The sequence below is a fragment of the Pelobates fuscus genome, chromosome 6 (assembly GCF_036172605.1).
Source record: "Pelobates fuscus isolate aPelFus1 chromosome 6, aPelFus1.pri, whole genome shotgun sequence".
Lineage (NCBI taxonomy): Eukaryota > Metazoa > Chordata > Amphibia > Anura > Pelobatidae > Pelobates > Pelobates fuscus.
The window spans coordinates 251,336,654-251,354,163 of NC_086322.1; the positions used below are offsets into that span (position 1 = coordinate 251,336,654).

The following is a 17,510-nucleotide window of genomic DNA, read 5'->3' on the forward strand; positions in this document are numbered from 1 at the left end:
CATTCTGTCTAATCAGCATCTTGATATGCCATACCTGTGAGGTGGATGGATTATATTAGCAAAGGAGAAGTGCTCACTAACAGATTTAGACAGATTTGTGAACAATATTTGAGAGAAATAGGTATTTTGTGTACATAGAAAAAGTCTTAGATTTTTGAGTTCAGCTCATGAAAAATGGGGGCAAAATATAAGTGTTGCTTTTATAATTTTGTCCAGTGTATTTAAGCTCAAATTGTCTGTAATAATTATTTAAGTTCACTCTAATTTAAAAGTGTATACACAATTATCAATTTGTCCAATGTCCTTTGCTGTGCTGCATTGTGTTACTTTTAACTATTTTATATTTCATTGTTTTACTGCATCCAGGGTCGGTGCTACCATAAGGCGACACAAACGGCTGCGGGGGCGCAAAGGGGGCACAGCGCTCCCCTCCTGACGGTTTTTGTGTGACTATTTACCTCCTGTAGCATGACTGTGTGCAGACTGGGGAGAGGAACTTCACTGAGAGCACAGAACTGCTTTCTGTGAGACTGGGGTGAGGTAACTTAAGTTCCTCTCCCCCAGTCCGTGCTCGGCCACGCTTCAGGTGGGTGAGGAGACACATGGAGGGAGAGAAGGAAAGGGATAATGGGGGAAGCTGTGGGAATGAGACACATTGTGGGGGGGGGGGGGGGATCTGGGGAAATGAGATACATTGTAGAGCTGGGAGGGAATGAGGCACATTGAGGGTAGCTGGATGAATGAGATGAATTGTGGGGGAGCTGGGAAAATGAAACATTGTGGGGGAGCTGGGAAAATGAAACATTGTGGGGGGGCTGGGAAAATGAAACATTGTGGGGGGGCTGGGAAAATGAAACATTGTGGGGGGGCTGGGGAAATTAGGCACATTGGGGGAGATGGATGAATGAGGCACATTGGGGGGAGCTGGGGAAATGTGATACATTGGGGGAGCTGGGGGAATTAAACACATTGGAGGAGCTGGGGGAATTAAACACATTGGAGGAGCTGGGGGAATTAAACACATTGGAGGAGCTGGGGGAGGAAATGTAACACATGGAGGGGCTGGGGAGAATGAGACACGTGGAGGGACTTGGTGAAGAAAATGAGTCACATGGAATGGAGGGGCTGGGGGGAATGAGACACATGGCAGAGCTGTGGGGGAGACCCAGAGATAGAGAGAGGCTGGGGGAGAAAGAGACAAGCTGGTGGGGGAAAGACACATGCATAGGGGCATGTGTAGCCAGAAATCCTTCCACCAACCCTGATTGCACCCCAATAAGAGTATTATGCTCTAACTATCTTGGACCATCCTGCCTATCCTTGGTACTTCACAAATCTACTTGAACGTCATACTCCTGGGTATGGAGTGTACCACCAGAGCCATATGGAATGAGCGAAACCTTACTTTGCTCTTGAGCTAGTAAGGGAATTTTCATTTGTTCCATTATCTCACCAATACAGTGTGTACTATATTGCTGTTTTTTACTTTTATATATACCACGGAGAGGACACCGCACCACCAAAACCTTTAAGTGGGGATTATGCCACTCCACACTATAAAATAAGAGCTGTATACTGGGCTCCAATATATGGGAGTGCATTTCCTATTTTGCGTGTTCATACCTCCCACTAGCAGTGTAACATACTAAAATATATAGTTTTATTTAACTTTATTTTTACCCTGAAGTTGTTCCCCAGCACCAAGCACTGTTGAGCCCTGGCTTCCTTCCTCTCATTCACTGCAGCATGTGAAATCAGCTGCAATACTATTTAATCCCTCAAGGCAAGACGGCACCTAGATACTCTTGCCCACAAAACAATTTAAATTTACCGAAGTTGTTATGGAGGTGGAAATCTTTCTTTAAATGTGGTTAGCTACTTAGATGGACTATGTAATATACATTTTCCATTAAAATCATTATTAATCTGTATCTACCAAATACTAAGACCCTATAAATGGGTGCATGCGACATATTTCTATTATTTTTTAAAACTAAAGGTTCATAGGTACCATAATTCTAAAAATCACATGATAAAAATATAGCCCATAGAGATCAAAGATAAACACTTTGCAAATGACTCTGCTGTTAGACTTTCTGACATCACTTGTGGTTTTTGAAGGGGAGCATAAATGTGTAAACACACATTCATAACTAGCATTCAAAGAGGAACATCGAACTTGAGAATCAGCATTTACAGTTTGAGATTTTACTGTAAAGAAATAAAATGGATCCAATTCAATCGGTAAGAAATTTAAAAACGCAATTATTTTATTCATGTATATGCATGTGTATACACACACAATATTATATGATTGTTGTTATTGCTATTTGTATAAAACAGAGGAAGGCAGAACAGGTTAAGCCATCCAAATAAATTAATAATATTTTGCATGGTGTGTCTGTGTGTGAATACCATGATTGTGTGTTATGTGTCATAGTACGTGTGTGGTGTGATGCTTGATGTGTGGTGTGGTGATTTTAAAAACAGATTATTGAAGCTTGGAAAAATATATGAATTGCAAACTGATAGGGGAAGCCCTGCAACACAAGGTTTTCAGCCTTTACTAATTTAGAAAATAAAGATGCAGCGTCAGAGCTCATTCAGAGAGTTTAGCTTAGAGCAGACCTGGTAACATTTCAACAAAGACACTACATGTGTTGAAATGTTGTCAGGTTTTACTATGTTGGCTTTTGGAATAAATTACATGTAATGCAAAAGCTTTGCCTCTTCTTGCACCAAGAAGAATAATCAGGTAATTGTCTTTTCTCTGACTTACTTGTTTACGTCACATTGTTCTGGGCTGTACACATGTCACAATATGTAGGTTTGATGAGTTGGTTCCTTTTAGTGACCAGGTAAAAATAACACATCATTAACATTCATAAAACAGCAACATCTTTAGAAATGATGCAGTTAGTCTTAGCATTTTAGTTTTAAACATTGCTGTAACTATTAACCCCAGTGTCCACTAGACTTTGTTTTAGTTATGAACTGCAGTTTCATCACATTTACGGCAATCGAGTGATCATTCGAATTTACAAACTTTAAGCCGAAATGTAGCTAAATCGTGAAACAAATGAAACACATATTGGCCAGGGGCACGTTCGCTATTTTTTGTGATTCTGAATTCTGCTTGTGGAACCTCCATCCCCCCCCCCCCCCCCCCCCAAAAAAAAAGAAGAAAAAGATGATTGTTGGGAAGAAAGATGATTGATGACTTTGGGACGATCACCAAATGTTGATTTAAGTGAGAAGTGATCATTTGAGGGAAACAAAGTAAGAGCAGTAAAAAAAAAAAATTTAAGAAAAATTCTATTTATTATATATTTAATTAATATAGATTTTTTTTTTCTTCTCCTCTTTTTCTCTATATTAGTTACTTTTCCTTATTTGATCTGTAAACCAAATGACAGGAAAATGCACCTATCAGTGTACTTTAAAAAATATACATAACATTTTTATTTTGCATTTATTTTGCGGTACACTTTTGGTTCGTCTGATTCTTTTTCCCAAATCTTTTTTCATTAATGAGATTTGGCCGAAGAATTACAATGGATATCAGTGAGTGATTTCTAAAGATCCACTGTAGATGTAGGTATCGTAGTGAGCAAAAACCTGGAAGTAGGCTTGATTTTCTAGGAAATTTGGTGGCGTGTCACTATGGTTGCGTAGAATCTTTACATTCATGTGGTTATAAATTTGGCAAAAAAGGTGAATCATATGCTTGGGTTTTGAGTAATATAACCACACTACTAGATAAAGCTGCATAGTGATTGACACAAAGTTTAATTTATAGATGTTGAAGATGCTTGTACTACATGCTTATAAACCATGACTGGCAGTAACATTTGTTGTCCACACAAGATCTGTATCATTTGATTTAGTAGTTATAATAATGAGTTCACATATTATTATTATTATATTATTATTTATATAGCGCCATCACATTCCGTAGCGCTGTACATATGCAGGTAACATTTTGATGATCGTATATTCTGAAGTAAAAATTAAAGGTCAGGGTCTAGTCACGCACCAAGATATGAACAGGAGTTGACAGATCTGATGTTATATTTTGACATTGTATTTATATATAAAAAAGGCATTGTAGAAGTAATCTGCACTTTGTTTGAAATACTAGTTTCTGAGACAATCTGAAAAATCTTGTTGAAAGGGATCCTCAAATTGACACCTTCGCAATAGTCAATAGCATCAACTTTATGTATGTGCACAGCTGGGTCACAACAACTCTTGGGTACATTATTTAAATAGGGGGGTAGAAGTGACTCAAGAATAATAACACACATACATAGTTTCAATGGAATATACTGTACTTGGAAAAAAATTGTATTCTGTAAGAACTAATGCTATTTACGGAGTTTCACAGCTGCCTAATGTATTGAGCATTTTTTTAAATGACCTTTGTCAGGAGCATTGCTAATTTCCAGAAACACCTTCAGTCAAAAGAAAAACAATGACCTCTATACTGACAGGGAGGTAGAGAAGTAGGGATGTGTCAGGAAATATAAACAGGGATGAACCACAAATGGTGCAAATAAAATGAACACCATAAAAGACAACTCAGATGCACTCACAGGGTAAGGTAAAACTAGGCAGAATATATAAAACAGGTTTGGACTTCTTGTCTTTTCTTTTCCCAATTTGTATGTACTTGTTAGGAAAAAAGAGAAAAAACAAGTGCAAAATAATCCCATTTCTCCTGGACTCCATTTAAAATGCTCCAGTTTGATAATGACTCCTTTACACATATTCTAATTTTAGAAAAGCCTTTTGTTTTTGTGTGGTGTGACTCAGTCACTGTTTTTATATTAAACCACACTGACTGATGATCACTGGATCCTAAAAATTCACCTACAGTAATATCTCATACCAAATCTCCATTTGTTAATACTAAATCTAGTATGGCCTCTTTACGAGTTGACTCCTCAACGACTTGTTTTAGAGACAATCCCAGTAGGGAGTTTAGAATATGTGTGCTCCTGGCACAAGCAGCTATATGGTTTTCCAGTTTACATCAGGAAGATTAAACTCACCCATTTTTTTGTCATTTTGGTTATTTCCTCAACTAGTAGATTATCTAATTCTTCTATTTGTCCTGGTGGCCTATAAATTATTATTATTATTATTATTGCCATTTATATAGCTTTAACAGATTCCGTAGCGCTTTACAATATTATGAGAGGGGATTTAACTATAAATAGGACAATTACAAATAAACTTACGGGAACAATAGGTTGAAGAGGACCCTGCTCAATCGAGCTTACATTCTATAGGAGGTGGGGTGTAAAACACATTAGGACAGGAATTTGCAGTCAAATAAGGTGGGCTGCCCTTTAGGAGAGGGCAAGAGACAGGTATGTGAGGTAGGGTTTAGTCTTGGAGGCCATAAGCTTTCCTAAAGAGATGGGTTTTAAGGCACTTCTTAAAAGATGCAAGACTAGGGGAGAGTGATGGCGGTAGGCAGGCTATCCCATAGGAAAGGTGACGCATAAATCACATCTACAAGAGTTACTGTGTGATTACTAAATTCTATCGTAACCCAAATGGACTCTACGTTCGCTTCTTTTATTAGACTAGATTTTATGCTGTCCTTCACATACGGGCCACCTATCCCCCTTTCTTGCCTTCTCTGCATTTTCTATATAAAGAATACCCTGGTATTGCTATGTCCCAGTCATTTTTCTCATTATACCATGTCTCAGTAACAGCGACTAAATCTACATTATCAGTTGCCATTATTGCCACAAGTTCATGGATCTTATTCCTTAAACTGCGAGCATTTGTAGACATGACTCTAAGCGTATCATTTTTTTTTTAACACACTTGCTACAGGCACCTCTACTTGTCTACTTCTCTACTTGTTTTGATGATGTGGCTGCAAAGTAATTGACACACCCTTAGTTAAAACAAACCCTAGTGCAAAACGAAATTGTTTTTGAGGCAGTCATTTCTGTGTAGCATGTATCTACCTATCTATCTCCTTACCAACCTTTCATTCTGTCTGTCTGACATTATGTCTGCCTGTCTAGAATCTGTCTGTACATCTGCCGATCTAGAATATATTCTACCTATTATTTTTTATATTATAATAGGTACACCTGTGCAATATTATCTGTGATGCACAATAACTGACCCAGTGCAGGGGCTTCTAAGTGACCCTAGCTCTTACCAGTCACACTCTGCCCGAGGTTATTGTGAGTTGTGCCCCAAACAGCAGCTGTATTTTATATCACCCTTCGCCCATCAGTAAAATTAAAAGGGACTGAATATTGCCTTAAGATCCACAAATGCTCCAGTACTGCCCTAAGATTTAAAGAACCCTAACATTTTCCTTTAGTATCCATTATTGTATTATATACATTTTAGGGCTAGGATTGGTGTGTTTGTATTATTGCAGGGTGTTCCTAAACGTTTACTGCAAAAGTGAGGGCGAGGGTAACGGTGTGCGTAATAATGAGAGGCCCTGGGGCATACCTGAGGAGTAGCTGCAATTTGCATTCATCATAATTTATACATATTTTTTACAAAAGCATATGGGGCTGATATATTATGTTGTCTCTGTTTCGTCAGCTTATGACTGGTCCAATATCTTTAATAGATGTAGACACTAAGCTATATGCCTCGATCTTGGCCGCCAGAATAAAAAAAACTTCTCCCATTAATTATTCACAAAGATCAAATAGGATATGTTCCAGGCAGAAATTCTTATACAAGCATAAGGAAAATCATTAACATCTTGGACGATGCAAATAGAAATTATATTCCAGTTCTGACTCTGTCGATTGATGCTGAAAAAGCATTCGACAGAGTCAGCTGGAAATATTTAGAAGCCATCTTATCACATTATGGGCTGGAAGGTTGTATTAAGAAAGCCATAATGGCCTTATATGTAAATCCAGTTGCACATACCATTGGACCTAATATTGTTGCCCCATGGTTCCAACTTAGAAATGGTACACGGCAGGGATGCCCCCTTTCGCCATTACTTTACTTGTTGACTATTGAACCATTGGCTGAAAACATCAGAAATAATAAGAAGATTAATGGCTATAAAATAATGGATGAAGATCAAAAAATTTGTCTATATGCCGACGGTATTTTAATCACTGTTACAAATCCTAAAAGCTCTTTAGAACATATAATGCAGGAAATAGACCGATACAGCTTTATATCAAACTATAAGTTGAACGCAAACAAATCCCTGATCCTAGATATCAATCTCAATAAAAAAACGCAACAAGAGATTAAAAACAGATATGATTTTAGTTGGGTCAAGGAAAGCATGGATTACTTAGGAATTAAAATAGTCAGAGAGATAAATAGGACTATGGAAATACATTTTCTCACATTATTATTGGAGCTCAATAAATGGTTAAAAGATCGCAGAAATGTAGAAATTACTTTCTGGGGACGAATAAATGTCATTAACTCATATGTCATACCAAAGTGGAATTACATGTTTCAAATGTTACCCCTCCACATTCCAATTCATTGGCTCCAATTAATACAAAGAAGTTTTACTCAATACATTTGGAAAGGTAAGAAGCCAAGACTAAAACAATCAATATTAGTGCAAAAACGACATAAGGGCGGACTCGCTTACCCATTTATAATGAATAATTTTAAAGCAGCTACTATTCTGCATATTTATAGAATGCAAATTGAAGAAAACAAAGATGAAGGATGGTATAAAATGGAAATGAAGGCAGGAGATGTCCCTAGCTTAGATTGTTTAATTTGGAACATAAATAAAACGCTAAAAAAAAAAAAAAAAAAGAGTATCCCAATACTATTCTGACCCAATTATTGGAAAATTGGTCTAAAATTAAAAAAGCATTGAACATAGAAAAAAAAAGTTCCGAGCTATTTAGAGTTAAATACTGTAGAAAATCACGTAGAAGATTTAAATCTGAATAATTGGAAAAAATCAGGGATAATAAGTCTAGATCATTTATTGACAGAAGGATCAATCAAAACATTTGCTCAAATAACATGCGCATATAATCTTCCATCCAGAGAGGTGTTTAATTTTTTAAGACTTAAAAGCTATATGAACACACACCTCATAATACCAAAATCTAATTTGAGCAATTTGACTGATTTATTATTCACCTAAAAAAAAAATCAATAAACCACTCTCTAAAGCTCTAATACTAACTAAATCAATGGTTAAGGATACAAATCCTACAGCTATACAGGCATGGAAAAAAAGACTTAAATATTGATATCAGCATGAAACAATGGGGCTCTTCAATGATGGATGTTAAGAAGAACATACACTCATTAAATCTGCTAGAAACACACTTTAAAGTTTTAAATAGGTGGTACTTCGTACCAGCGAATTTGAACAAAATATATCCTTTAACTAACCCTATCTGCTGGAGGTGTAACAGTACTAGAGGAAATTTTAGACATATTTGGTGGGACTGTCACAAATTAAAAAAATCTGTGGTTGAAAATACAGCACTTCATATCCAATAGTCTAAAACTCGAGTTGATAATTTCCCCAGAGGTAGTCTTGTTACATTTGAATTGGCCATGTATGACGCAGGAATTAAAAGCAACTCTTATACATCTCTTTTTAGCTGTTAAAATAGTAATTGCGAGATGGTGGAAAAAAGATTCAGAAATCCCCTGGAAGAAAGTTAAAAATCAACTCGAGTTTCAGATTAAAATGGAGCTGAGGGTATTTTTCTGGGTTTTTTTTTCCTTTCTTTTCCTACTTCGCTGCTATATTGTTTTGTGTTATATTGTAAACCTGTATGTATTACTAAATTTCTTAATGTCAAATACTACTTTAAAAGGAGGTCTGTATTTTCCTCTTTTTTTTCTCTAAAAGTATAATTTTATATGGATTGAATATTGACTAAGGAATATACAGATACTGTAATTTGTTATTGTTTAAAATGATTGAAAAGAACTAAAATCTAAAATAAAAAAATAAAGATTCAAAAAAAGAAAACGTAAACATATAATAGAATTATGATATCATATGAGTTAGAGTGTAATCTATGCCTAATCGTATACATTGATCTATACAGGAATCCACGCAGAGCCCAATACTCATCATGCTGAGGGTTCTTGCTGGGTGATTAAACTACGTTTTTTTTGTTTGTTTTTTTCAATCTTTCGGGTCTGTCTTTCATCTTTTACAAGGCTTTTCGCTTTCATTAGAGTAATGTCTGGTGACATCACTGACCAAGTCAATGGACTGTGAATGAACACAGGTGTTCAGCCACAGTAACTCAACAAGTTCAGTGACAATTCACACTTAATTTAAACGCTGCACATCTAACCAGTGAACTTGAGATTTCTAATGCTAATCTCCAACTCAGCTACCCACATCTCACTATAAATTATGCTGAGAATCTCTGCCACCGAGTGTCAGCTGTTCGGTGTGCAGGGTTACTCTCGTGTAAATCTAGTGCCTGAGCAAACATCAACCAAAGCTTGTTGCTTGTTAAAAGACCACTATAAGCACACAGACCACTTCAACTCAATGAAGTGGTCTGGGTGCCAGGTCCATCTAGGGTTAACCCTGCAGCTGTAAACATAGCAGTTTCAGAGAAACTGCTATGTTCACAATAGAGTTAACCCAGCCTCTAGTGGCTGTTTTATTGACAGCAGCTAGAGGTGCTTCCGCGCTTCTCACTGTGAAAATTACAGTGAGAAGACGCTGATGTTCATAGGAAACCATTGAGAAATGCTTTCCTATGGATTGATTGAATGCGCACGAAGCTCTTGACGTGCATGCGCATTCGGCGTATGACGTTGGAAGAGGGAGTAGAGTCTCCAGCACAGAGGGAGCCCGGCGCTGGAGAAAGATAAGCCCTCCTCCTCCTTCTGCCTGGCGGGAGTGGGGCCCCGAGGGTAGGGGGGTGACTTAAAGAGCCAGGAAAAGATCCAGGAAAGGGAGTTTGATTTCCTGGCACTATAGTGGTCCTTTAACTAGTAATTCTTCTACTGGAGCAGAAAGAAGCCTGTGCATCACAGGGCTTGGATCTATTGCTCCCTCACACACCCTGTACAATTGAAATTGTGTGTGTGTGTGCTAGTGTATGTGTGCTAGTGAGAGTGTGTAGGTGACAATGTATGTGCTGATGAGTGTGTGTTAGAAGTTGAGTGTTTGTGTAAGTGATACTGAGTGTGTGTGCCAACGAGCATGTATCATTTTGTAATCCAGCAGAGATCACACATGCCAAAATGGATAAAGTAACCAGGTGCAGCCAGGCAGTGGATATAATGAAATACCCGAGCACACGGATAAAGTGAAGCAAGCAGACTTTATTGTAACAACGTATAGGTTCTGCTATAGAGCCTTAATCAAGTTATCTATAGCAGAGCCTAAACATTAAGCAGACTTTACTGGAGCAGTGTCCCAGCTCTGCCATAGAGCCTGCCATAGAACTTGATAAAAGCTCTATAGCAGATCCTAAATGTTTTTACAATAAAGTCTGCTTTATCAGTGTGCTTGGGAATTTGATTATAATGAGTGTATAATGTGTGTATATGTGAGTGTGTCAGTGACTGAATGTGTGTGTAAGTGACATTGTTTGCATGTCAGTGAGGGTGTGCAATATGCCAGTAAGAGTTTCAATGTGTGTAGAGAGACAGATTGACAGACTGACAGATGTAATATGCATTCATTGTAAAATACTTAGATATAGCTGTAATCTCATCTCACTGCAGTGCCGCCTTGTCCACAGCTTTGTGGGAGTTACGCTTCTGTACCACCTACGACCTGTCCACTCGCACTGAGTCTGCTTTTATTTGCTCTGCTTGGGAAAACTTCCCCGAGCACAACAAACCTCCACCATGACTCCAAAACGCTGACTTCATTGGCAGCATGCATGCTTCTGAATGTCCTAGCCAGCGCTAGAAGCATTGGCTAGGGAGGATCCACATTAAAGACAAAATCCAAAGTAAATAGTGGACTTCAATATAAACAAAACAGCTTTATTGTTTACAGCTGTGCAGCAGTTACAATTCAATCCCATTACCAAGCTTTCCTTAATATGACAAGGTAATGGGACTGAAACATTGACTATCTGCCTGCTTGGCTGACATCATCAGAAGTGGTGGTCTGAGCCAATAACAATGCTTTCACATAGGAAAACATTGAATTGGCTGAGACTGTCAAGGAGGCAGATCAGGGGCAAAGCCAGCAAAAGCCAAACACAGCCCTGGCCAATCAGCATCTCCTCATAGAAATGCATTGAATCAATGCATCTCCATGTGGAAAATGCAGTGTTTCAATGCAGTGGGAGGAGACACTGAATGTCAGGCACACTGTGCAGCACTGACCCAAGAAGCACCTCTAGCAGCTATCTGAGGCAAGTGGAGGTATCCTTAGGCTGTAATGTAAATACTGCATTTTCTCTGTAAAAGCAGTGTTTACTGCAAAAAGCCTGCAGGGAATGATTATACTAACCAGAACGAGTACAAAAAGGTGTAGTTGTACTGGTGACTATAGTGTCCCTTTACGTCTCAGCCTGGCCCTGCACTGCACAGACAATACGGAGATCGTTGTCCTCTCTAACTAAAACCTGTCAGTACATGATAAAGCAGTAATAGCACTAAAGTACTGAATTACAGATTAAACATTTTACATTAATATGAAGTTGTAATGCTGGCCGTAATGTCCCTTTAATGCACGGTCTGGTTTTCTGACACTCTACCAAAATTGTATGTAAAAATGCATCATTTTAATGCCAATGTTAAGACCTGCAGTGGTTATAGTACTGCGGTCTTCTATTCCTTTCCCAATAGCTGAGCGTAAGTGATTATAACTGCAGTTAGGAGATAGAGGAATAGTGTAGATGAATGCAGCTTCCAAGACGTTTCTCCCCAGCAAGTAGAATATTCCCCAAGCATGAGCCTAGACTTCATGAAGGGTGTAACAGGAATGATTTTTATTGAGGCCACACTAGCTGTTATGAAAATCCTCCTGCAAGAGGACCTCCCACAGTAAACAAAGACAATAACCAATCAACATACAGATTTACAGTAACCCTCGCCCTCTCTCTGCCTGGGAGATATTGAGATAAGTTAAGGAATAACTCAATTATCTCCAGGCAGAGGGCACAATTTTCCCAAAAATTAGAACACCCCTTTCCACACAAGGTATCCCCACAAATTATTTTGGGGGACCAACATATCCAAATTTCACCCAGATCGGTTCAGGGGTTCTCAAAAAGTATGAAAGTCATAAGTTACCGACCACACCCAAAACAGTTCCACGAATTCAGCGTGTGCGGTCGGTCAATTCAGTAAAAGGAACAAAAACAAATAAAGTCCCGAATGGATCTTCCTGGCTCATAGGAGCGATAGCTCCCCTTTTTCGTATGAACCAAACTACCGAATGGCGTTCTCCTGGCTGTTCGGCAACTAAAGGAAGCAGGCGTTCGGTAGTTTCAGCGGTGGTTCAGGAGGTCGAGTGTCCGATTTTAGTTCCAGACACTCGACGACCAAGTCCCTCTGCCTCCTTTCGTGCAAACAAGATGGCCGCCGTTTTCTGTTCCACGTTGCATTCGGCTATACGAACAGCGGCCGCCCAGAGAGCGCTTAACAGACTGTTCTTTTGAAGTTAATGAGCCAGGAGGGTGGTCGGTGTTCGGTAGTTTTAACTGCCGAACCAATAAATCAAAAATTAACTAAATGTTGCAGAAAAGCACGAACACAGAAGAAAATACCGAACTAAGTCTATTTTCTTCACAGCCGATATGTATCTTCTATTTATTTTTATTTTACTTACTTCACCCACAATATGTATATTTCAGCAATTAAACAGAATGTGACGGCAGATAAGAACCATTCACCCCACCTAGTCTGCCCAATTTTCTAAATACTTTCATTAGTCCCTGGCCTTATCTTATGGTTAGGATAGCCTTATGCCTATCCCACACATGCTTAAACGCCTTTACTGTGTTAACCTCTACCATTTCAGCTGGAAGGCTATTCCATGTATCCTCTACCCTCTCAGTAAAGTAATACTTCCTGATATTTTTAAACCTTTGCCCCTCTAATTTAAGACTATGTTCTCTTGTTGTGGTAGTTTTTCTTCTTTTAAATATAGTCTCCTCATTTACTGTGTGGATTCCCTTTCTGTATTTAAATGTTTCTGTCATATCCCCCCTGTCTCGTCTTTCCTCCAAGCTATACATGTTAAAATCATTTAACCTGTCCTTGTCAGTTTTATCCTGTAATCCATGAACCAGTTTAGTAGCCCTGCTCTGAGCTCTCTCTAAAGTATCAATATCCTTCTGGAGAGGACTACCCACTTTTCCAGCACATACAGTCTATAGCATCAGGAGTCATTTAATTTGGAAAAAAATGAAGTTTTCAAAAAATTAAAGGGTGCCCACTTACTTTTTCCTTTAATTTTTTTTAAAACACCCCCTTTTAAAAATTAAATTACTTTTTCTCTCCCTTTTTTTCAAATACCTTTCATTGTAGTGATTTTGATGTGTCTTGCTGTGTCTTCGGGTGCTAGCTACCTCCACAGTTGAAGTTAGCAGAAGCTGATGATAGGACACAGTTTTCTTTCCCATAATGATGGTCAATCATGCTACAGACTGGATGTGTGAGTGTCAGGACTCCTGAGTTATCCAGGAGTTATTCGTCTGTAAAATCGGATTCTGTGCCATTCCTGCATACATTTTGATCCACAGCATCATTTTCTAACCACTTCCACTGTGCATCTCCAGCCCTGCACCCTATGTAATACTAGGCATTGATTCTCTGTCCTACCGATGTACAGCATCCTTTAAAAATACTCTCAGTGACACAGCAGGTCATTCTGGCAGTAATATTGACACAGAACGCTTGACAAATTATGCCTCTAATACTGCTATTTACTTGTTTTTTGATGCCAAACGATGAGTGGGTTGTCAATTGCCTATGTCCAGTCATGCTTTACTTAGAAAAACAAGAGAAAGTCTTTCAGTGTGGAAAAAAACAACAACAAAAAACAATAGTGAACAAAAAGAAAAAGGAAACCGCACCCTTATTGTGATACAAATATACGTACTCAAATCCTTATGGTCATACAATTTCAGTAGTGTACCTCAAAAAAAGAGAAAAATATACAGAATAATAGTGTAACCCTGTAAATAATCCGTGGGAAAATAAAGAGTATGTAGATGTACACTCACATTTAACAGAGCTAAATACAGAGCTCTACTGTTCTTGCGCATAGACGGAATAATCCCCGTCTTTGGATAGATGTGAAGTGGTCCGCGTCTTGATGGTCTCAAACAAAGAACACATAGACAGACAGAAGAATCCACATAGTGCAATAAATGCTGATATCTTTGTGAATAGCAAGTAAATATAAAGTATCATACTCACATTTACTAGAGCGTGCCTCGCTCTAGTTTGTAAAGTGTAGGTGGTATAATCCCCACCAAGGAATAAGATGTTGACCAGGAAAAAATATATAATGGATATCTCAGAGTGATGAAAAAGTATTATAACTGTTTATTATCCATAAAAATCAATAAAAACAAATATATATAAAAAACAAACACTCTGTGAGAAAGTCCATAAAAGTCCACTTTACGCGTTTCACCTATAGAGGCTTCTTCAGAAGTGTGGATAGAGTCCTGGTAATGTCCAAATATATATAGAATAAAATTTAAAACGATTAACTTCATGTGGTAAGAATTACTTACTGTTTCCTGGTTTCGCGCGCGCATCATACCGGAAATGACGCGGCGCCATCTTAGCCAATAATAGGCTTGAGGATATGATCTGTTTTAGCCACCGGTGGAACGCACGCGTCATACCGGAAATGACGCGGCGTGACCGGACGGTGGTATTCTATGCGTATCACAAGTGGAACGCATGCCGAAAACTGACTTTTTTTAAAATCATAGCAACCTTTATATTTCACAAACAGGGGTAATGTCCGCATAAATGTTGTAGTAAATCCAATAATTCAGTAAGTTACATATTAAATATTTGTATAATAGCAACCTTAATAGTTCATTGGTTAATCATTCAATAGCAAAATAATACATCTGACAATAACACTAATAGGAATTTTCCATAGATCTAAAATAGCAAAAATAAATATAAAATAACTTGAAGTGCATTTACAATATTTTAGTGTAAGAGCAGATATTATGAGGGATTGTTAGAAGGAATACAACATAACTATTTTATTGTTAGATTGTTAGAAGGAATAAAAAATAACTAATTTTTTAGTTATTTTTTATAACTGTCTACGGAGGTAACAGACATCGCAAGACTCAATCAGGCAGGGCAAAACTACATTAAAGACATTAGAAAACTGTAAGCAACAGCAGGAAAAAATAAAATTATATATGCATGCAAAAAAACATTCTGTTCAGCAGTATGTAAGTAGAGGTCACGAGTACTAGATTTAGCTACACGGAACGGATTTGTCCAGTTACCAAGGTGATGTCAGGACGTTGGACGCACTTTGGATGATGTCGGGTTTAACTTTCAACCAGGGCAGGCTCCGGCGACGGTGATGCCAAACTGAATCCTTACACTGATTGGTAAGTTAATGTTCTGGTGGTGAGTATGTAAGATTCTCTTCTACTGTATTAGCTCACCCTGATGAAAGTTTGAAGCACAAAGTGAAACGTTGATCTTTTAAAACTTTGAGCAATAAAAGCTACGTTTTATGTCCTTACCCTAAAATCCTTGGAGTGCTATCTATTTCTATATTGATATAGATGTACAGGTGATACTCGAAAAATGTGAATATTGTGCAAAAGTTAATTTATTTTAGTAATGCAACATAAAAGGGTAAACTAATATATGAGATAGACGCATTACATGCAAAGCAAGATACCGTATATACTCGAGTATAAGCCGGTCCGAATATAAGCCGAGGCCCCTAATTTTACCCCAAAAAACTGAGAAAACGTATTGACTCGAGTATAAGACTAGGGTGGGAAATGCAGCGGCTACTGGTAAATCTCTAAATAAAATTAGATCCTAAAAAAAATATATTAATTGAATATTTATTTACAGTGTGTGTGCGTATGAATGCAGCGTGTGCGTATGAATGCAGCGTGTGCGTATGAGTGCAGCGTGTGCGTATGAGTGCAGCGTGTGCGTATGAGTGCAGCGTGTGCGTATGAGTGCAGCGTGTGCGTATGAGTGCAGCGTGTGCGTATGAGTGCAGCGTGTGCGTATGAGTGCAGTGTGTGTATGAGTGCAGTGTGTGTATGAGTGCAGTGTGTGTATGAATGCAGTGTGTGTATGAATGCAGTGTGTGTATGAATGTGTGTGTGTGTGTGTGTGTGTGTTGAAGAGCCTTGGTGGGGGGTGGGCAATTTTATTATTTTTAAAAAAAAAAAATATTTTAATTTTTTTTATTTATTATTTCTTATTATTTAATTTAATTAACTTTTTTATTTTATTATTATTCATTATTTTTTTCCGTCCCCCCTCCCTGCTTGATTCATGGTAGGGAGGGGGGCTCCTTCCCTGGTGGTCCAGCATTGGCAGTTCAGTGGGGGGAGAAGGGGGCTGTCAGAGCTGTACTTACCTTTCCTGCAGCTCCTGTCAGCTCTCTTCTCCTCCTCTGCGCCGTCCGTGCAGCTCTTCTGTCAGCTCCCAGTGTCAATCTCGCGAGAGCCGCGGCTCTCGCGAGATTTACACTGGGAGCTGACCAAGGTGCTGAATGGACGGCGCAGAGGAGAAGGGAGCTGACAGGAGCTGCAGGAGAGGTAAGTACAGCTCTGCCAGCCCCAGTCTGTATTATGGCAATGCAAATTGCCATAATACAGACTATTGACTCGAGTATAAGCCGAGTTGGGGTTTTTCAGCACAAAAAATGTGCTGAAAAACTCGGCTTATACTCGAGTATATACGGTAGTTCAAGCCGTGATTTGTCAAAAGTGCGATGATTACGGCTTACAGCTCATGAAAACCCCAAATCCACAATCTCAGTAAATTAGAATATTGTGAAAAGGTGCAATACTCTAGGCTCACAGTGTCCCACTCTAATCAGCTAAGTAAGCCATAACACCTGCAAAGGGTTTCTGAGCCTTTAAATGGTCTCTTAGTCTGGTTCAGCAGGAATCACAATCATGGGGACGACTGCTGACCTGACAGTTGTGCAGAAAACCATAATTGACACCCTCCATAAGGAGGGAAAGCCTCAAAAGGTAATTGCGAAGGAAGTTGGATGTTCCCAAAGTGCTGTATCAAAGCACATTAATAGAAAGTTATGTGGAAGGGAAAAGTGTGGAAGAAAACGATGCACAAGCAGCAAGGATGACCACAGCCTGGAGAGGATTGTCAGGAAAAGGCCATTCAAATGTGTTTTGTAGTGATGTCGCGAACATAACATTTTCGGTTCGCGAACGGCGAACGCGAACTTCCGCAAACGTTTGCGAACCGGCGAACCGCCATAGACTTCAATGGGCAGGCGAATTTTAAAACCCGCAGAGACTCTTTCTGGCCACAATAGTGATGGAAAAGTTGTTTCAAGGGGACTCACACCTGGA

The 17,510-nt window shown here is 38.7% G+C and overlaps 1 protein-coding gene across 1 annotated transcript in view; it reads left to right on the forward strand.

Annotated features, from left to right (window-relative positions):
• The first annotated feature begins 2,153 nt into the window (after positions 1-2,153).
• The window catches only part of CCR10 (C-C motif chemokine receptor 10), a 44,334-nt gene continuing 28,977 nt past the window's right edge, over positions 2,154-17,510 (forward strand). Inside the window, exon 1 of the mRNA XM_063425401.1 lies at positions 2,154-2,244. Coding sequence (XP_063281471.1) covers positions 2,227-2,244 — 18 coding nt within the window. The 5' untranslated portion in view covers positions 2,154-2,226. The remainder of the gene's footprint in view (positions 2,245-17,510) is intronic.